Raw genomic sequence first — 22,878 nt, 5'->3', positions numbered from 1 at the left:
TTCCCTGTGTCCATTTGTCCAGTTCCTGTCCCTTCCTGCCTTCTCATCCTGCTTTTGGACAGGAGCTGCCCATTTATTCTCATATATTTGATTGAACTAAGAAGCATGTTCCTCACGCGCGCTATTTTTTGTTTTATGGGCCTGTCTAATCTTTGTCTGAAAAGTGGGCTTCAGGAGTGTTTCAGTTCTGGGTTAGCAGAGTGTCCAGGAGCCATAGTTTCAACAGTTCCTCCAGTCTCTGTCAGATCAGTAAGTCTGGTCTTTTTACGTGAATTTGAATTCTGTTCTACATTTTTCTCCTGCTCTGTCTAGGACTCTCTGTTGTCATCCCTGTCAGAGCGGTCGTTGGTGGCTAGTATTTTTCTTGTGTTTTTGTTTTTCTTTGTTCTCCTTTGCTCCAGGTGGGAAGGGACCAATAGATGTATCTTAGATGGCTGCTCACAGGCTTTTAAGACCCCAGATGCTACTCACCAAAGTGGGATGTAGAACATGATCTTTATAAACTTTGTTATGCCAATTCATCTTCAATTCTTAATTGATCTATCAGTAGCACCAGAACTATTGATTACTCCTTATTCCCTGAAACATTTTCTTTATTTGCTGTCCAGGACTACATCTTACAGTATGCTTCTTCTCATGCTCCCTCACTGGTTCTTCCTCATCTTCCTGACCTCACCTTCATGGAACATATGTTACAGCTTTTGCCTCACCCATTTGAGGAATTTTCTTAAATGTTGATAACAAATTCCATTTTTGTTTTCCTCACTCATAAACTCCAATTTTTATTCATTGTCTTTGACCATTGATTTTTATAGCATTCTCATGATGTAGGTAGAAGCATATGTTAAACAATAAATGGTTGGGTTGTAAAAGTTTAAACATTTACCACATATTATAATTTGTGACTCTGATATATAGAGTAGTATCTACACCAAACTATACAATATAGACCCTACTCTCCTTTCCACTCTTATGTTTGTCTTTATGAAACTAGAGAAAGGGTTAAAGAATAAAACAGTAGGTGAGAAACTTACTCCTTGATGGACAATCAGAAAAAGGCCTTAGAACTCATTCAAAGTACCTAACTGATAGCTCAGTGGGAGGCAAGGCTTCCCTTAAATGTTTAGAGAAACTTAGGGAATCACACGCTCTGGTTTAAGTCATGCTAAAATATTTGTTATGCCATAGACAGTAGGGCTAATGTTGTACAAAAGCAGCAAAAGATCTGGGTTCAAGTCCTACCTACACACTTACTGATTATATGATCTTAAATATGCTATAGATATTGATATGGATATACTCATACATATATATATCCTGGGCAAATTTATTATTATTATACATTTTTAGGGAGAATCTGTATGGAACCTACTACACTTAAAAAATAATTGAGAATTTCTAAGATGGAATGATTTACACATTTTGTTTAACCATCACATTTTTAATAAGTGAAGAAACTGAGGCACAGCAAGGTCAAGAGACTTGCACATAGTCATCTTTGAGTTAGTAGTGGATCTGTCACTAGAACACAACCATTGTCCTTACATGAGCCTTCCAGGGTTCTGTATGCTCCTGAGCTCCTTCAGTCCTCAGGATTTCCCTTGCTCTTTCACCTCTGACCTTTGCATATTTGTTTGCCTAAAGCATCTTTCTTCCCTCACTCTTCCTATGCGAATCTCTATTGCCCAAATCCTCTGGATCCTCTGGATCTTGGTTTAGATGTTACTTCTTCCATGAAGCCTTCCTCGGCACCTCAAATCCAGGTCAGAAGTCCCCTCCTCCAAGTGCTTTCATAGGTCTGTCATGGTACTTAGCACTGAATTATGATTGCCTCTTTATTCATCTTTACCCACACTAGACTACAAGCTCTGTTGAGGGGAAATGAAATATTTGTCCTTTGCTTTCTTCCAAAATGAGCCCAGTGGCTCAATATTTGTTTAATAAACCCAATAAATGAAGAACGCTAGAAGAACCAGGTTGTCTTCCTATGCCCTCCCTGCTGGATCCCTGATGCCCCCACCCCACCCAGACAGGCTCAGCTCTCAACCAAGCACAGAGGAAGGAGGTCAGCAGTCTCAGCATTAACATCTCCAGGGATGGGTATGGAACGACTCCTGGTACCCCAGACCTCTCTCTGAAAAGCTGGGACACCTATGTACTCTGCATCCAGAAGATTTCCTTCACCTCATCAGGTAGCTCAGCCTCTTCAGTTGGGGCTTTTGTCTCATTTTCTCTGTCTAGAACTCTGGTCTGATGTAGGGGCTGAAACCCTTCCCCAAATCCAGCCCACATGACTGGTTCATACACAAGGCCTGGCACTGGCTAGCCCATCCCCGGGAGGTGAACCCCGCCTCCTGAACTCTCCCAGCTCTCAACTGGGACCCACCTGTGAGTGGGCTGGAATGGAAGCAAGATGCTGCTTCCCGTCTGCCTAGCTTGGATTCTCATGGATGAACCACCACTCCTTGGAATGCTCTGCTGGGGTACTGACACCTGCCTGAAGCAAGGCCAAATTCCATGTGCACTGGGACACTGTGCTTCAGATTGCTGGCTGTTCCATTATGGGAAAGATCTGGAGTCGGGCCAGCTTCTCTGCCCGTCTCAGCCCCCTCCTCCTCCCCAATGGCCTTGGTTGCGGCATGCAACCAGGCTTGCCCAGCACTGTTCTCCTTTACCTTATCTCCAGACCTTCTGGATCCTTGGCACTCACGTTGCCCAGTTTGGTGCCTATTTTTGCATTCTCATAGACTTTTGCTTGGAATACTTGTTGGGAAAATATGGGTGGTTCATTCACATCTGTCACAGTAAGCTTGAATGTGGCAAAAGAACTTGAATTGTACTCTATACCAGACACCAGAGGCTCAGGATTTTCTGCCTTGAACACAATGTTGTGAACAGGTGTTGTTTCAAAATCAAGAGGCTGTGTACAAAAAAAAAGAGGGAAAATGAATTTCTTAGATGATTAGCTCCTTTAAAAGATTCTTTCCCTACTTTTTTAAAAGCTCTCATACAGAGCAACAGTTCTCAATCCTGTGTCAGCAAAAACCTGCTTGTTGGAATAATAGTAATAGAGCCATGAAGAGGGTCTTCACTGTAGGACTTGCCAGAGCTTTTAATATGCTAACGTGCTTTGTGACTCTCCAAGAAGAGGAAGCAGGATGTAGTACTCTTCATATTTACTTAGTAGTGGGACATGTCATTCATTCATTCCTTCAGCAGAAATTTATTGAGCCCCTGCAATATGACAGGCACTTACTAAGATGCTGGGAATAACGTTTAGGTATATTATTGAGGAGTCCCTGCGTGGCACAAAAGGTTAATGCGCTCAGCTGCTAACCAAAAGGCTAGAAGTCTGAGTTTACCCAAAGGCCTCTCGGAAGAAAGGTCTAGTAATCTACTTCCGAAAATTGAAAACCGTATGGAACACAGTTCTACTCTAACACATATGGGGTTGCCATGAGTCAGAATCGACTTGATGGCAACTCGTTTTTTATTAGTGAGCAACGGAGATTTAGCCTCTTTTTTCCTGGCACACCAGTAGACATAACCCTGATTAGGATTCTCCCCAGATAGTTCTCTGAAGACAGTTTGGAAAATGCTGATATAGAGATTTCCACATTATATGGAGAATGATTTCCTAGGGATCTAGAACCTAGGCCACATACTCAAAAAAAAAAAGACTTTAAATTCATAGAGAAGATGGAAGAGGAGGTGAGCAGAGACAGAAAAAGGAGAAATGATCTGCTCTTGTTCCAGACCATGCTGGACAGAACCAGGAATGAAAATCAAAAAGCCAATGTTGGTTTAGTATGAGGAAGAATGTAACAGTTAGGGCTACCCAGGATGGAAGGAGTTGCCTCAAAAAGCAATACATTCCCAACTTGGGAAGTCTGCAACATAGGCTTAAAGAACACATGACCAGCTAGCGTAGAATGGATTTAAATGTCATCTAAGTAGTTGGTTTTACCTGACTTTTAAGATCCTGCCCAAGTCATAGAGTCCATGATTCTTGTGGGGGAAAAGCCCTAATCACAAAGACCTCCTGAATAGTGGAACAGCCCCTACAGAGGGGCTTCCTGTTGTTGTTGGGTGCCGTCGAGTCGATTCCAACTCCTAGTGACCCCATGTGACAGAGTAGAACTGCCTCGTTGGGTTTTCTCGGTTGTCATCTTTACTGCAGCAGACTGCCAGATCTTTCTCCCGAGGAGCCGCTGGGTGGGTTTGAACCACCAACCTTTTGGTTAGTAGCTGAACACTTAACTGTCTGGACTCCTAACCGGGATCAAAGGGCTTTGGTGGCGGGGGAGGGGGGGGTCTGTGAACCCCTGGGAACTAAAATCTAATATTGTGCATACATGCATATGTAAATTTTTTTCTAGGGAGAAGGCATATAGCTTTTGAGAGATTCTCAAAGGGAACCAGGATCTCAAAAAGATGAAGGAACTAAAGCAAAGCCCAAAAGGTATATTATGGATGATGGAAACTAAACTATTTTATTCACTCTTCCAAGCAAGAGGACCTGGGACCTCTCGGCAAGCTCAGTCAATCCTTTATATTGGTTTCCTCATCTGCTGAACAAAGATGATAATATCCATTTGTGAGGAGAAAAGTTGATCCCTGATAGCCTTGGCTCGACCTGCCCTTCTCCCCATCTGAAGAAGTTCTCCCCTCAATGCCATCCTCCCTATATCAGCTTCCCTGATGCCTACTCTCTACCCCCACATGGACAAACTCCACAACTTCTGTAATCTGGTAGTGCCTAGACCAGTATTTTCAGTGTTTGGTTACCTATTTTACATACTCACTGACTATAAGCTCCCTGAGAGGAGGAACTGCACCACATTCATCTTCGCTTCTCACCTCTCCCCTGACGTGCAGTGCCCAGACCTTGTTGGTCAGAATACATAAAGATGAGAAGGACTTAACCTTGAGGGCTACAGTGGAGAAGAGATTCTGGAGAAAACCCTCTCAACAGAAACCCCTCTCCCCAGGAGCCCCTCTCCCCAGTGCACACACAAATACACACAAAATCATGACCCAATCTCTAGTTCATAGGTACTATGGAAAGATTGTTCACAGAGAATCATATACAAAGAAGACTCAAGGTCATTTGAATTAGAAAATAAGAAACATTTGACATTGGTTGAAATATGCAGGACATAAAATATAAAATCTTCTTTGTAAGCCAGCTAAGATGTGAAAGGAGAGGTTTCCATAGAGATATACACTGTCTGCAGGACGTGGCCCTCAGATGACCCTTTGATTATTACCACATGGTCTGATAGGGCTCCTTACCTGGGAAGGGGGCCCAAGCTGGAGCTTATGCCTCTCAGGGACCCACTGCTTATCTCAGATGATGACAACGGTGGTGTCAACTTGAGACAAAAGCCTGGCAGACAGAGCAGGAAGGCAGCAGCCCCCAGAACAAGCCTGTGACCTGGACAAAGGATGTGGCTCTATCTTTCAGTCTGTCCAGCCAAGCCAAGGCTCAAAGGCAGCAGAGTTGTCTGTATACTTAGGCAGTGGAGGTCTCACACTCTATTCTCACCACCAAAGGGGTCCTAAGTACCCTCCTATGCTTTCCCTTCCCCTGGCTGTGGCCCTTAGTGGAGAAGGGTGTAGGGATGATGCTTTCTAACCTTACGGCCATGTCTGGCTCCATCTCCATCTCCTTGACAAGAGACGGTGGTCAGGTTTAGTTACCAGAGTGAGAACTAAGACGAAAACATATAGACGACTCCGCGGAGATCCTCATCTCTGCCCCCACTGCGAGTCTAGCCCTCAGGGAGTAGATGGAGACAGAAGGGTGTTTAAGGCAGCCAGAGAGCATGAGCAAGCCCTGGGGTAAGGAAATGAGACAGTGTGTGTTCAAACGAGAAGCAGCTTGCTTTACCAGAACTGAACATGTTGGGGAGAGGAGATGGAGATGGGAGAAGACTGTGTATGCCAAGCTAAGGAGTTTGGACTTTATCCTTGACGAGCAGAGAAAGTTGTTTAAGTACAAGACTGGCAAGGTTGGATTTGTGTTTTAGGAAGATAGCTCTGCCATGTGAAGGCTGGATTTGAGGAGATGTGGACCAGGGCAGGGAGACCAGTTAGAAGTGTGTGTCAGTGCTTGTCAAACATTACCTGACCGGAAAAAAAAAAAAAAAAACAAGCCTGTTGCAATCAAGTCAATTCCAGCTCATGGTAACCCCATGTGTTACAGAATAGAACTGCTCCATAGGACTGCTTCTTGACTGTAATCTTTACGGAAGCGGATCACCAGGGCTTTTTTCTGCGATACTGCTGGGTGAGTTCTAACCGCCAACCTTTAGGTTAGTAGTCAAGTGCAAACCATTTGTGCCACCCAGGGACTTTATTGAATGGAAGAACAACTGAAAAAAAAGAGCAGCCTGCAATTGATCAGTCTGTCCACTCCCACACCTGGAAAAACACTGAACCAAATCTTCCAAGGAAAGAACTAGAAGTGGAGGATGCTAAATTAGTAGGTGATAATCTGCAGAGCTTAATCAGGGAGAAGACTTGTCAAGCCATGTGCGTCTTCTTCCCTGAGTCAGGGATGCACCTGCAAAGCCAAGTCAAGAGAGCCATCTCGGGCTCTCAGGACCACCTTGGGTCCTGTCTGATGACAAATATTCATCAAATAAACTGAAAAAAAAAAAAAAGTTTGTGCCGCAATTCCTTTTATGCACACAGCTGCTTGAAAGGTCAACCCAAGTGATTTAGATTCCACCTGGAGGCAGAGATAAAGTGCTAAGGGAATGGGTTGAGACTTGGGGATATTTAACATTTTCACCAATGATCAGGAATGAGGAAAAAGTGTACACGTTCTTTTTTCAGATTACTCACGGGCTGTTTGAAAACAAGTCATGAACTGAGAGCGCAAAAGGACCAGCTCTACCGGCGCAGCAACAAATTTTTTTTAAATTAAAAAAGAATGAAACTGTGAGTATTAAACTCAGTGGTGGCAGGAAAGGAGGTCCCAGGAGGGTTACAGGTGAGCCAGGCAGGCCTCAATAAAATAGCCTTCCTGCTCCTGACATCCCCGCAGCCCCGGGGGTATGAGGATCTATCTACCACAGCACAGGTCAGAGCTCTGGGCAGCAGTAATATCGACTATGGCAGCATATCTGAAACATATTCAAACCTAAACATCAGTAGGAATCCCTGGGTGGTGTGAACTGTTAATGCGCTTGGTTGCTAACTGAAAGGTTTTTGATTTGAGTCCACCCAGAAGCACCTCAGAAGAAAGTCCTGGAGATCTACTTTCAAAAAACATCAGCCATTGAAAACCCTATGGAGCACAGTTCTACTCTGATATACATGGGGTCACTATGAGTCGGAGTCGACTCCACAGCACCTGGTGACTGGTGAAATATGACCTGGGGCATGTGTTAAAATCACTCAGAGAGATCCTGAGTCAGCTATACCACTTGTGCACCGTCTGACCCCTGGATTTGGCAAGTTTGGCCCCCTTAGGCAATAGGTGAAAGCACATTGGTCCCAGAGGCAGAAAGCCTGGCTTCTAGCCCTTTCTTTAATCAGAATTAAGATAATGCCTAACATTTATTGAGTTTTACTATCTGCAACAAGGGGCTCAAGCATAGCAACCGTTGTGGGGATGGCGCAGGACTGGGTAGTGTTTCGTTCTGTTGTACATAGGGCCGCTATGAGTTGGAACCGACTCAATGGCACCTACCAACAACAGCAACAACAATCTGCTGGATGCGGTATTAAGAGCTGTGTATGTATTTTTGCGTTTACAAAAATGCAAATTGCTCTGTTGACTTGGCTTAGAAGGTGAATCCCCACCTCAGGGATGAAGATGCACATGGTTTGACAAGGCTTGTTCTTGATTAAGCTCTGTGGATTATCATCTACTTTTAATCATCTACATTCAATCCCCCAATATCTCTTCATCTTTTAACAAGGTGCTACCATTTTACTCATCTTTTACAGATCAAAAAACTGAGGCCTGAGAGGTTACATCATTTGTCCAAGGTCATAGAAGCCGTAAGCGGCACCACCAGCCTTGAGAGGAGTCAGAGCTGGAGTCAAGTTCCCAGCTCTGACGTTGCCTCCTTGTGGGCCTGAGCCTCTTCTGTACAGCAGGGCTACTTTCTGCTGCGCCTCCCTCAGACTATGTGTGAGATGCAAAGGGCAGCGTCCGCAGAAAATGTTCGTGAAATGCAATGGGCTGAGGTTATGTGGCACGGGTTCCTCAGTGAATTTTACCTGAGGTTAGCAAATCTGCAGTTTGGATGAACAGCTGCTGATAGGGTGGTGATTGAGAAACTTAATTTAAATTCTTAAAATTATTGATTGACAGATGGTTTCAAAGCAATGACAGTCCCCTGCTGGCTTAAAGGGCAGAGCCTTAGAAGTAAGGTTAAGTTATACACAAGAGACCACATTATAGTCTATAATTTATTTAAAACACTTCAATAAAAACAGCACAAATACATACATCTGTCGTAGTTTTAGTCTACATCCTATGGGCAGCTGGCTAACATTTGGTGTACTCTGATCCAGAATTCAAGGAGACTTAATGGCACAATGGTTAAGCGCCCGGCTGCTAACCAAAAAAAATGTCGGCCGTTCGAACCCACCAGCAGCTCTGCAGGAGAAAGACCTGGTGATCTGCTCTTGTAAAGATTACAACCTAGGAACCCCTATGGAGCAGTTCTGTTCTGTCATATAGGGTCGCTATGAGTTGGAATTAACTCCATGGCTCACAACGACAACAAAAATCCAGTTCCGCACCTCAAGGTGGACGGATGTTTAGTATTTGTAAGGTTCTAATCAGGGGTCTACACCCCAGAGGTAACTACCGCAGGTCTTCAGCTAGTACTATCTCAATCAGCACTAGAGGGTTTGTTAATTAGCAAAATGACCTTGAAAAACAGTTTTTCTGGGTGACATAAGTGGTGTTCGAGATATGTAGTTTGGTAAAAATATAGACTCTCTCTCTTGGCCGTTGCATGAAGGGGTATATAAGCATCCGGCTAGCTCAGCAATCTATGCCATTCAGAATTCCAGAGCTCCAGATTCTGTCTAAGATCACCTCACTTTAGAGGGTTGGATAAATCCTCTCAATAGAATATTGTTATCACAGAACCTGAGAGACAGAGAGCTGAGACTTACATGGGTCTAAAGAATAGGTGGGATGATTGTTTTGTGCGTGTGTGTCTGCTTGTTAATAATTGTACATGGGACAGAATTCAATTATTTATCCAGTCAACCAATATTGAACCTCTCTTATGTGTCAGGCAAGATTCTAGACACTTGGAAAACAATCATGTACAAAATAAGGATCTGACAAAGAGGCCTGCTCTATTGTAATAACCTCCTGGTATCAAGATTGTGTGGGAGGATACCTGTAGCCCTCACCTACCGCTAATCACTGGGCTACCAACATCTCTCCAAAAGAAGCCACATATGGCCAGATTAGTTTAGGTGAGTCCACAACAAGCCGCTAAATATTGACATTTAGGGTGTCGTTCACACTGGGATGGCCTCTGTTTTACCTTAGGTCCCTTGAGAGCTCTGGTCTTAGGAGAGGATAGGAGACAAACTGCCTCCCTTTCCTCCCTGCCCCTATTCCACAAAAGGATCGTGCGTGCCCGTATGCTGCCTGGGCCACCCACTGCAAACTCTGAAAACAGCCCTTTCCTTTGCCCTTTGTTTCTGGGCTCCTTTCCCTGCCATGAGCTGAGGGCAAAGTTGTAATGGCCCCTTCCCCAAATGCCAGACTCACACACAATGCTAATGGCTTGAATTGGCCCACCACTAGCCCCCAGTGGGAACAGGCTGGGATCCTCTGGCCACTAAAACTTAGTGAGGCTCTTCCTCAAGGTAATATGGTAACAACGAGATCAGAATTCTGAGACTCTGCCCCAGGGCTTGCTTTAACACTAGTACTTTTCTCCTTTTTCTCTGGCGTTATTCTGTTTTGTCTTCATTTTTAACCACTACTTTCAGCATTCCTTCATTCCAGCTCAAAACTGTCCTCCAGAGTCTTCTCTCGAAGCCTCCAGCACACTGTGCTGCAAAGCTTTGGCAGTAACCACATTTACAGACCCTCCATTGCTGTCACTTTGACCCTCTTTTTCAGGGGAGACTTCACTCTGTGCCCTAGGAAAGTATTTTAATTCTAAGCATATTGGATGAGATTGAGTGCTGCTTTCCATTGAGTCATCTGGTAGACCCTCTGCATGTCCAAAAGCACAGATGAGGCAGCCATAGAGAAAAGGGTCAAGAATTCAGATGTACATGGCAGGGAAATGGGAGTAGATGAAGGTATTAGGAGGAACCTGTATAAAGAAGTAAAGAAATGGTAAATAAGGCTTTGCCTCTGGACTGCCTTTTCCTTCCAGTGCAGGAGACAAAGAAAGAGCCAGAGGGTTTAGCAATACCATCAAAAATGAAAGTTTGGGGAGAGGGGTGAAATAAAACGGTAAACTTGCCCTTAAACATTGAAAGGAGATCACAAATCTTTCAGTCATTATTCAAGAGATGCTTATAGAAGGTTATGTTTTAGGATCATTAAAGTTAAGTTTTTTGTTTGTTTTTGGTTTTTTAATGAAGGAACCTTACTGCCTAATGGGGCCATAGGGCTCATCCAGCCCAATTCCCCACATTTGCAAAGGGGGAAGTGAAACTTTAAACGTCAAGTAACTACCTGCAGGGTTGGCAGATTTAGTATATAAGGCTACAGAACTCCCAGTCAAATTTTAATTTCAGATAAACAATGAACAATTTTTTAATAAACATGTTCCATGCAACATTTGGGACATGCCTATACTAAAAAATTATTTGTTGTTCATTTGAAATTCTAATTTAACTGGATGTTTTGTATTTTATGTGGCAACCCTACCTCCCTCTGCAAAAGTTACTTGGCCAGTTAGTTAAGACCCCGGACTGGAATCCTGGCCTTCTGTCTTTCAGGTGACAGGAATGTCTGAGCATGTTCTGAGAATCATTGCTACACCTGCTAATACATCATTGCTGTTTATAGACTCTTATGCGATCATAAGTGAATTAATACACAAAGAGACAAATTCCATTAAGTGGGCTATTTACCTTTTTAATCTTGACATATCCAGCATTGGTGTGGGGATCTGTGTCAACCTCCAATAGCCCCTCACTGTCACCCTCTGTAATATGATACAAGATGTTAGAACTTCCAGTAAATGGCTCATCACCATCGGTGGCCTGGATGATTAAGATGGTGGATCCAACCTTTGTGTCTTCAGCAAGAGTCAGGTTTCCATACTAAAGAAGAAACAGGGAAGGAAACAATGAGAATGTCTAATGTCATCATACTAAATTATCAAAGGACAAACTTGTCTCTTTGCTTCCAGAATGGAAATAAGCCATGGTTTGCATCAGTATTTATCAAGCATGTTTTTCCTATTGATGAATATGTTGCACTTCATGTGACGTACATTGGATGAATATCCATTTGCCAAAGGAATACAACATCTCAGAGAGCTATTGTCCGGATTCTAAAACAGATTTCCCTTTCTCACATCCAATACACGTAGGGGATTATTATTAATAGTAATGACGTAAATAAATAGCCAGTATGTTTTGAGTACCTACGTGGCAGACACTTTTTACATACATTATTTTAATTAATTCTTAAGTCAACTAAGGCGTAGTAGTGAAACACTTGAACTCTGGAGTCAAACAGCTTGGGTATGAATCCTAGGCTGGCTGTTTATTAGTTAGAGACTTGAAGCAAGTTACTTCTTTAAGTCTCAGTTTTGTCATCTATCTAGTTGAGAGAATAATGATAATAGAATCTACTTAATGTTTGCTATGAAGATTAAGAGAGATAACGCATGTAAAACCCCTGAATGTCTTGCACATAGTAAGTGCTCAATAAAGATAAGCAAAACAATACTCTCTACAGAATAGCTATATTACCACGTCCATTTTACCAGGCCTGGAGACGATAAACCCACCCAGGATCACACAACAAATGAGTCACAGAATTGGGATTCAAACGCAGGTTTGTTTGAACCCCAAAGCCTGTGCTCTTAGTCACTGGCCTGAACCATCTCCCACTACTCACTGAACACCCCCCAGGTCATCTCTCTTGGCATTAGGATCTTAAAGATGGTAACAGGTGGGGTCCAGGAGAGGACCATGGCAATGACAGAAGCAGGCTCACTTTGCACCTATAGTCCAGATTTGATCTCTAAGCTCTGAGACCACCCTCCCCTCAGGAAACCCCAAACCAGGATTCTTACCCTCAACCAAAGAAACACCATTTAGATGTAATGCCAGAAAATCACGACACAAGGAAAGAATAAAAGACCCAGGAGAATGGAGGCTGAGAAGAAATGTATTCTATTTCATGCTTGCTTAACCTCAGCAGCTATTAGACAAGTTACTTTCAGTCATACTCTTACTGCCCCAAGCCCCCTCGTTAATCAATGCCCTTTCTTTGTCGTGACCTTGTCCCTGTTTTGATTTATGAATGTCATCCCGGGGCTCTGGTCCACCTCACAACTGACTTCAAACCTGACATAATAATTGAGTTAAATGGGCTTCTCTCAGCTTCAGAATAAACAAATAGAGACATCCCTTTTAAGAGAAGCAGTGATAAAGCTACCACCAAGTCTAAAGCCCACATCAATAATCAGTAAACAGTAATTTGCATTTTTCTTGAAGTTCGAAACGGATCTTCTCCTCAGACTCTTTCTTACAAATGTCTTGAGCACAGTTTTCTGTGGTTTAATCTAGAGGCTTGTTTTTTCTTTTCTTTGTTTCTTACCCAAAATGAGTTTAAATCGTCAATATCCCAAATATTGAGCTTTTTTTTTTTTTTTTTACCAAAAATGCTTATTTGAAACCTACCAGTAGTCTATTTATTGTCCTAAATACACACAAAATTTATAGCAGTAAACCGAAAGGGGCCATACAAATCCTTTCAATTTGACAAAGATTGTAGTTGTAGCTTTTAAGCAGTCCTTGGTATAAATGAGCTGTTGGCTGAAGTTTATAAACAGACATTCCCAGATACTGTAACAAACGAATGTTATTGTTCCCGGAAGATTTGCACTGATGATGCGTCTGGGCTTGTGCTACTGGTACGTTTACCAAGGCTACCTGTGAAGCTTGGTATTTTTCCTCATTACTGTCTGTGTCTTTGTCAAGCAGTAAGTAGGGATCAGGTAATATGAAAAAGTAAGAAAAAAATAAAAGGTGGCAACTACTCACGTTTGATTTTTCAAAGATGGGGATCTCATCATTGATATCAATAACATTGATTTCCACAGAACACAGGGTTTTGAAATCTGAAAATCAAAGTCATAGAAACTTTCACTGCAAATTATGCATTAAAATTAGAAGCCTGCAAGAAAAGCATTAGCAAGTGAGGTGACAGTCATAGCCACCGTTTTGCAGTTGATAAGGAATTTACGTGAAGAGAGGATTCCCGCCCCCCCACCACCACCACCACCTGCACACACAAGCATGAGGCAGGTCATGAATGGGTGGTAGTTTCCGGACTCCACTGCCCTCTGCCTGCCCCCAACCTAGGTAAGGGATGTTCCTGAGCAGGACAGTCCCTTTGTTGTGCAACAGCCTTTCCTTTTCTGACTACTGAAACTTACGTAGCCTTCAAAGCCCAGTGCAAATCCGTCCTTCCAGAAAGCCTTCCCTGACCATCTCGGCCTACTATTCTTCCTTCTCTGAACACTTCTGGCACATACAGCCCTACAGCTCCTCTGCCTGGCATTATGGCAGGGAGGTTTAGGAGCACCTGCTCCCTCTCCTCCAAGTGAGGGAGGAAGTACTACAAGTAGTCCTGCCCAAAGGACCTGGATTACCACCCCACTCACGGGACAGTGGAAAATAGCACATCCTGAAGACTCGGAGGGGTTGGGTTTGACAATTTAAAGACCAGATCAGAGGCAGCAGGTTCAATCTAGGTCCAAGGTAAGTATGGAGTGGGATGGGGATGTGGGTGTTGGGAATATTGGATGAGGGCAACAGGACAGGTATCCAGGACAAGAAGCAGAAGGGAAGAGAAAATACAAATGGCAAGTTCTTTCTTGGGGTGGTCATTATTCTAACCATGATATACTATGTCCTATAATGCAGGGCAGAGGAGCTGTAAAGCTGTATGTGTTGGAAGTGTTCACAGAAGGAAAGACAGTAGGCCGAGATGGTCAGGGAAGGCTTTCTGGAAGGATGGATTTGCATTGGGCTTTGAAGGCTACGTAAGTTTCACTAGTCTGTGTTCTGGAATGCTAATGTTTGCATTCTGCCTTTGCCACTTATCAGATGTGTGAGAACTTGGTTTGCCACTTCATGTCTCTGTGCCTCAGCCATCTTATCTATAAATGTGGATAGGAATAGAACCTAGGTTCTTGTCGTAATACAAATTGTTAGTACTTTGTATGTACCAGGCACTGTATTAAGTGCTTTATCAGCATTAATCATCACAATAACTTCATGATGTAGATACTATCATTTCCCATTTTACAAATGAGGAAATCAGGGCACAGAGAAGTTAGATAACCTGATGAAAGCGACACAACTAATCAGTGTCTGAGCCAGGGTTCAACCCCATGTGCTGGCTATTCTCCCTTTACCCTCCAGATCTGCTCTCCACCCTGCTCTGTACCAGGGAGGCTGACCTTCCGCACTGCAGCAACAGATGTCCTTGCCTCTGGGTAACAGCTGCGTTCTGCCACTGGGAGGCAGCAGTAGGAGATGGGAGGGGGGCAGGAGGAGAGAGTTCAGGGACGATGTTCCTTTTACCTCCTTCCCTCCTCTCTCTCCTCCCTGCCAGCAGCTATCTTCTATCACTGGCTGCTGTCTCAGGTCTTGCTAGTTCAGGGTATGCTCCCCACTCCTTTCTCTTTAGGCCTTGAGGTCATAAAGCCCCTCTCCTCCTTTGTGCTTCACACCTTCTGTTGGTTTCCTTTAACCCTACCTACAACTTTTACAAATAATCCCTTCATTAAACTCTTCAGTTACCACTTTGGAAGGGGCCATCTGTTTCCCACTGGGATCCTGATGAATATAGCCAGGTAGTCCAACTTCAGAGCCTGTGCTCAATACACAGAACATAATGCCAGGCACATAACCGAATCATGCTCTAATTATGAGTAAACGAATGTTGATTAAGGCTGGGGCTAGTCCCAGGACATTTGTGGACAACACAAGTGGCTGAAGATTGGGGTGGTCCTAGGATCTGAACTCACTGGCTCACTGGTCTGCATGAGTCTCATTTGGGCCAGCAGTGGGTCTCTTTAGTAACAGGTTCTCCCTGGTTTTATGTGAAACTATGTTAATTACAGCCTTAGCTCTTGTTTTCTGTAGTGCGTAATTGAAGTTAATGTCATCAGAACACACACAGACATTATATGTTATTTATTTACAAATATATTTTATCATCTGGCCTGTATTTTATATAGATGTACTCATGCACATAAACAATTTATATTCTGATTTCCATTTATGCTCTAACAGCTTCATACTGCTTCAGTTCCCCATGCCTTTGCATGTGGAGTGCCCACTCCAACGTAGGCCATTTTGTAACTTGTCATAGTCAACTTTCAAAATCCAGCTCGATGCTACTTCAATGACAAAAAGCCTTACTTGCTCTCTCCCTCCACGAAGTCATTCATTCCCTTCCATGGGCTACCTCATACAGGTTTCTTGCAATTTGTTTAGTCTCATGTTCATCTCCTCTACCAGAATGAGTGTCCTTTGAGGACAGACACTGGGTCTTATTCATCTCTGCATCCCCAATATCTTGCATGATGCCTCAGACAAGGCTCAATAAGTGTTTGCTGAAAGAATGAATGGCTGATCGTGTGACACTGTTAGTTCATCATGGGTGGGGATGATTCATTACAATCCCTTCTGTTGTACCTCTTAACATAATACTGGACAAATATTAGGCCTTCAATATCTGCCTAACTACTAGGTTTCAAACTTTCTGCATTGTGGGCCTGCGAGACCCCAGTTTTCCCCAATATATTAATGTCTGTAATGGAGAGAAATCTCTAACACAGGGTGAAATAATGTTCTTTTCTCCTCCATATAGCTATGTAATATGGGCCTCCTAGCATGATAATTACTGACTTGTTTGGTAACCTAACAGAGCCCAAGGAACCCTAGCGGTACAGTGGTTAAGTGCTTGGCTGAGGTGGTTAGAACCCACCAGCCTCTCCATGGGATAAAGATGTGGCAGCCTGCTTCTGTAAAGATTTACAGCCTTGGAAACACTATGGGGCAGTTCTCTTCTGTCCTACAGGGTCTCTGTGAGTTGGAAGTGACTACATGGCAACAGATTTGGTAACCTAAGATTCAGTGCTAGCTAATCCAAGGATGAATTCTTTATCTTCTAGGAGGTAACTGAGCATAAGTCATCTCTGAGTAAGTGCATTTTTGTCTATCTGTTCATGTGTGTGTTTGCCTGACAATGCATAGTTTTCATCAAGCTCTCAAAGACTATTGTGACCCACAAAGAGTAATAACCACTTGCTCTGAAATTTTCTGAGGAGGGAGGAATGTCTCCTGATATTGCCAAATGGTCACATAGAAGCTATAGGAGGAGATAGAGCTTCCCAAGAGGTGCATTTCTCCTCCACTTTACTACAGTACAGCACTTCTGAGTCTGAAAGGGAGAGTTGGGAAAGACAATTAATTTTCTTGGTGATGATCATGGTGGCCGTAACAGTGTGCCTTGACGACCTCCAACATGAGGGATCTTACTTGATAGATGGTCCTGTTGCTACTCCTGAAATGCATCGCTGTATTTGCATCCAGCTCTCCCTTCCCATGGGCTGTTTCCAGCCAGTGACTGAGCACAGCAAGGATGCTAAGGTAGACCCATTCCTGGAGATACAGGGCTCCTCTGATGACTGACTGTGGCTCAAGGGCTTGCTGAGCCTTCCTTAGATTGCTCAGTGGTCTGGAATATTCCCACCCAACCTTTCTTCCTTCCCTGTCTCCCTCACTCAGGGTCAGGCTTGTATTGGGATCTGATGGCTCTTCCAGCTTTCCTTGTCTCCCTCTCCATTTTCTCTCACAGCCACTTCCCCTAATAAAATCCTTGCATATTTAATCCCCTCCTGGCACCGTCTTCTTGGGAGGCTGGGACCAACACAACAATGTTGCCTGAGCTGCAACTCTGGCCTTTATAATGTTGAACCAGCATTGCTTCTCTGCTGTGTTGTGTTTTGCATAGGAACCAAAGTACTGTCAAATGACATCCTCCTGTAATATACCCAGGAATTACAGCAGCCTAACAAATCAAAACTAAAAGGAAAACAATTCTTTTTACTCATGACAGCGTGTGTGGTACTAACCTTTGTCGGACACCTCTACTGTTAAGTTGTACTGGGGAGCGTATTGCTTCTTCAAGGATTGCTGAGCTAACTGGAATACTCCACCATAGGTTTGAACCAGGAAGAGTCCATCTTTAGGAAACTTGGGGATTTGCTCCACAATTTTGTACCGTAAAATACTGTTGGCAGTGCCTTCTTGATCCATATCATGGGCAATAAAAGTCCCAATATTGCTACCTGTGGAAAGTAAAGAAGAAAATCCATTCATTACAGGGTCTATTCAACCTATTAAAAATGGTTTCACCGGATAAGCAGTTTCCTAGAAAATACTGTAAGTAACTTTGGGTAGCAGACCAAGGTCCTCAGATATATTTAGTTTCTTCTAACCCTTTCCATGGCACATTGTGTGGTTAAATAAGGAGAAACCAGCTTCCTAATGTTCCTTCTATGCGACTTTAAGGAACAATCACAGAGACTGACTCCACCCAAAAGATGATACGGGGCAAAGAACAGGTGTGCAACCGTTCTGCCGTGCTGCAGTTTATGGTCCTAAGTATTTTATTCCTGTGAGTCTCCCAGTCCAAGGAGTCCCAAGAGAAGTCAGTGGCTATGACTCAGTGCTCCAGCCAGCTCTGGGTGAACTTCAATAGGTTCCAGATCATCTTGCTCTGTGAAATGGGAATTGTAGGTCTCTTTACTCTGTCCTATAGGGCCGCTGTGAGTCGGAATCGACTTGACAGCAATGGGTTGGGTTTGGTTTGGATTGGGTTTTACTTGCAGCAAGAATCCTACCTTGGAGCTAAAACTTCAATACATCCCATTTGTGGAGTTAAGTTACCCCACATATCTATTTGCATCCACTGATTTACATAAAAATTATGAGTTTGGGGGGGTTTTGAGGGAAAAAGGAAGTACCTATGATATGTCTATAATGGAGCTCGACACATACAGATGCGTGTCATGGCCTGGGAGCCATCATGAGCAATAGGAGCAGAGAAGAGTGTAATAGCAGCTGCTATTTCTGAATCTTCTGTGACCAAGTTACCTTTGTAGCATGCATGTGCCCTCGTGAGGAAACTGTCTATGTAGGGGGATGAAAGAGTGTCTTACTGAATTCTGTGATCCTTTGGTATAGGAGCAGCCCTGCTTTAGAATCGTCTGCTCCCCAAATAAGTGAGCATAACACAGAGGACACTGTCCTCTTCTCACTCCAGGGGAAACTCGCAGCCATCAGAGGCACCATGAAGGTTGTTGACGTCAGCAGCCAGGAAAATTCTGGTCGGGGATGCCCCTCAGTGGGGAAGAGACTTGGTGAATCAGTCATGCCAGAAGTGACAGGAGTACCACGTCTCTGTGTGACAGAGACGAGGAACAAGTGGCAGCCCAGATTAATTCAGGGACATATACAGCATCTCTTGGGGACACCCAGAAATATTTTTGGGAGATAAGGCTTTTATAAGAGGCTCGATTTCCCATTGAACATGTAGGACTTGGTAAGAAACGGAATTCAAGAATTAATATTAGTATTGCTAAGACTTGGGGACATGAGTCCTACAAGATTCTAATATAAGAAACTGAACAGGAGAATGTAAACATATCAAGGAATAACTTGGTATTGTGTTGAGGTTTTATTTGCTTATGTTTCCATCTATGCGTGTCTTATCTACTCAGCTAGAAGTTAAGCCCTCATTGGGCAAGGACTTTGTCTTGTACCTCTTTTAGGCTAAGTACGTAGAATATACTCTATTAATATATGTTGATTTATAAGAATTCTTGAGCCATTAAGTTCACCATGCAAGACTTCGTGAAATACTTTTACAGAGAAAAATCATATTTTTAAAAAGGCAAATAGCATACTGAGCCCCTGGAATAATCCATTCTAACAACAATGGCTTCCTCACCACCTACAGAAACTAGCACTGTCCTCTTCCCAAATGAGGTAGGCAGCGTCTAAAATGGCTCGCAATGATCCCCTCTTCTCCATGTTCACATGTTTGCATCACCCCATCATTTTAAGCGTGGGCTTGGCCTAGTGACTTGTTTCTAATGAATGTTGTTGTTAGGTGCCATCAAGTCAGTTCCAACTCATAGCAATCCTATGTACAACAGAATGAAACACTGCCCAGTCCTGCGCCATCCTCACAATTGTTGCTATGCTGGAGCCTATTGTTGCAGCCACTTTGTCAATCCATCTCATTGAGGGGCTTCCTCTTTTTCGCTGACCCTCTACTTTACCAAGCATGAATGGAATATGGCAAAAGTGATAGGATGTCACTTTGCCAATTAGGTTATATAAAGCCTGACTTCTATCTAGCTCGTCATCTTTCTCTCTCTCAGCTCTCACTCTGAATCAGAGGCACCTAGCTAACCATGCCCAGATTCCTGACTCACAGAAACTGGGAGAGAATAAATGTTTGTTGCTTTAAGATGCTAGGGGCATTTGGGGGCAGTATTTTACGCAGCAATAGAATACTAACACATTCTAAATGTTAGGCCCAATGCAAAAAAGAATTGAGGTATCATCTAGAAATGTCTTCAAAGTTATTCAGCCTTTATTCAGCATCACAGACAGAAAACCCCAGATTTCCAAAAAGGGTGATACCACAAGTGTTTTTTGGCCATTCATTCCATTGGTACACGATTGTGATTGTTAAAAGATTCTTCCTTATAATTAACTAAAATCCTCCAAGCTGTCATTGAACTCTCTGTAGTGGCAAGAGACAGAATAAATAAAACAGGGAGGACATGAGCAGAACACACTTACAAGTAGCCTATGTGTGGCTCCTGACTGTTAGAAGGAAAAGACTGAGCATAGAGCAAGCAAACCACTGGAGCTGCACCCACCAAGCAGCCCAGGACGGCATCTACTGTGTCAAAGTGAATAGCAGAAGGAGTAGAGAGAGCAAAAGAAAATGATCAGGAATGACCACAAAGTATATAAGGATCTTGGAGGCAGGGCCAAGATGACAGAGTAGTCAGACGCTTCTGGTGGTCCCTCTTACAACAAAGACCCCCCCAAAAAGAACACAAATGAACTGATTACATGTGACAATCTAGGAGCCCTGAACATCAAAGACAAACTTGAGAAATCAGACTGAGCAGCAGGGGGAGGGAGAGAAAGTTCAGAGGCAGTGAGGAGTTGCCAGACCTGACCCCGTGGGAGCCAGCACCCTTCTGGCCGGATTGGCTGGCATGTGGGGTGAGGCAAGCAGTGGCTCTCAGGAGGCATTTTCCACATCAGTAGAGACCCAGGGGCAGAGAGTCTACTCTGGCCTCTAGAACCAGTGAAAAGCGGCACTCAGTTGGCAAAAGATAAGTACATGTGTCTGACCTACCACGCGGATCAAAAAACACCCCATTTGGGAAAAATCTCTCTCCCATTTACCTGCCCCCTCCCTTCTCTGCTCCAGGTCCTGGGCTGGCTTCAGCAATTGCTGCATCCCCTGGGCTGGAAGTAGGATCCATCACATGCCCTGAACGATTCTCCTGGCCTTGGGGAGGGAACAAATTAACAAACAGGGAAAAATAATCTGGTTCCCCTAAGCCAGGAACTCAGGGTAGGCACAGCCCCTTTGCCTAGGCACAGACATAAGGGGTCCATGAACTTTGAATGCCTTTCATCCCTGCATAGACCTATGTGGGCCCATTTCAACAGCTTAGGCCCTCACTAGCACAGTTCAACAGAGTAAATACCTGAAGGCTAACTTCAATTGTATCAGCTATATGGTGAAGTGCCAGGTTTGTGATATTTGACACTGTTTTGCCATTGAGCAGGGTCCTCACCTACCCACATCAGGTGCCTGAGGACTGGTGGCTCCACCCACGCCACCTAGCCACCCAGGACAGGGGTCTAAGAATAAGTGGTGCCTCCCAGTCCTTATAGCCAACAGCATTGGCTGATCATAGTCCAGCTGCAAAAACCACCTGCTTACACACTCTAGGGAACAGGGACACGCTTTCATCCCAGATACTCAGGAGCAGCTGTCAACACACTGTCTTGCTTAGCGCGTGACCCTGTACTGCAGCCAGATACCTGTGCCTACACCAATCACCCCTGCTCGTCTAGGACTGTAGGTGAGAGCCTGTGCCACACACTTGGTGACCAACTAGCTGGACATCTGAGCTGAATCCATACAAGAGAAAAGTAAACAGACTCCTGGGCTCACATACCCAGTATCAGATCCAACAACCTGGTGACAGGACGTAAGAGCTTCAAAGGTGCCAATAATCAAACTAGCTCACATGAGCAGCCTATATAGGCATATCAAAACAAGAAGCTAGGACACAGTAAGCAAACATAAAATAAATAAATATAATAACTCATCAATGGCTCGGAGACAGCAGTCAATATCAAATCACATAAAGAGGCAGATCATGAGGGCTTCAGCAAGCTCCCAAAACAAAGAATCAAGAAATTTTCTGGAAGAAGAGAATTTCTTGGAATTACTGGAGGTATAATACAAAATATTAATACACAGAACTCTTCAGGAGATCGGGAAGGAGATCAGATAAAATGCAGAAGAAGCCAAGGAACACAAAGACAAAGCAATAGAGGAACTTAAGAAGATTATAGAAGAGCATAATGACAAATGTAACAGGCTGCAAGAATCCACAGAGAGACAGCAATCAGAAATTCGGAAGATTAACAATAAAATTTCAGAATTAGACAACTCAATAGAAAGTCATAGGAGCAGAGTTGAGGCAATGGAAGTCAGAATTAGTGAGACTAAAGGTAAAGCACTTGACACCAACTTATTTGAGGAAAAATCGGATAAGAGGATTTAAAAAAATGAAGAAACCCTAAGAATTATGTGGGACTCTATCAAGAGGAATAACCTATGAGTGACTGGAGTACCAGAACAGGTGGGGATAACAGAAAATACAGAGAATTGTTGAAGATTTGTTGGCAGAAAACTTCCCTGATATCGTGAAAGATGACAAGATATCTATCCAAGATGCTCATCGAACCCCACATAAGGTAGATCCCAAAAGAAAGTCACCAAGACATTATTATAATTAAACTTGCTAAAACCAAAGATAAAGAGAGAATTTTAAGAGTGTCTAGGGATAAATGAAGAGTCATCTACAAAGGAGAGTCAATAAGAGTAAGCTCGGACTACTCAGCAGAAACCATGCAGGCAAGAAGGCAATGGGATGACATATATAAAGCCTTGAAGGAAAAAAATTGCCAGCCAAGAATTCTATATCCAGCAAAACTGTCTCTCAAATTGATGGTGAAATTAGGGCATTTCCAGATAAACAGAAGTTTAGGAAATTTGTAAAAACCAAACCAAAATTACAAGAAATACTAAAAGGAGTCCTCCGGTTAGAAAATCAATAACATCAGATAACAACCCATGACTGAAACACAGGACAGAGCAACCAGATATCAACCCCAATAGGGAAGTCACAAAAATAAATCAAAGCTAAAACACTGAAAACAGGGAAACAGAGACGTCAATATGTAAAGGATGACAACATTAAAACAAAAAAAAAGGGACTTAAAAAATGTAGATGTAGATTTTTCATATGGAGAGGAAGTCAAGGTGATATAAAG

At 43.4% G+C, this 22,878-nt stretch overlaps 1 protein-coding gene across 1 annotated transcript in view; it reads right to left on the bottom strand.

Annotated features, from left to right (window-relative positions):
- CDH17 (cadherin 17) overlaps nucleotides 1-22,878 on the bottom strand; it is a 72,797-nt gene that overhangs the window by 12,822 nt on the left and 37,097 nt on the right. The window contains exons 10-14 of the mRNA XM_012559728.2: nucleotides 17,343-17,558; nucleotides 13,234-13,310; nucleotides 11,086-11,277; nucleotides 2,676-2,920; nucleotides 2,387-2,397 (exon numbers count right to left, since the gene is read on the bottom strand). Coding sequence (XP_012415182.1) covers nucleotides 2,387-2,397; nucleotides 2,676-2,920; nucleotides 11,086-11,277; nucleotides 13,234-13,310; nucleotides 17,343-17,558 — 741 coding nt within the window. The remainder of the gene's footprint in view (nucleotides 1-2,386; nucleotides 2,398-2,675; nucleotides 2,921-11,085; nucleotides 11,278-13,233; nucleotides 13,311-17,342; nucleotides 17,559-22,878) is intronic.

Source organism: Trichechus manatus, unplaced genomic scaffold, assembly GCF_000243295.1.
Source record: "Trichechus manatus latirostris isolate Lorelei unplaced genomic scaffold, TriManLat1.0 scaffold00009, whole genome shotgun sequence".
NCBI lineage: Eukaryota > Metazoa > Chordata > Mammalia > Sirenia > Trichechidae > Trichechus > Trichechus manatus.
This window is presented reverse-complemented; position numbering and strand designations above follow the sequence as displayed.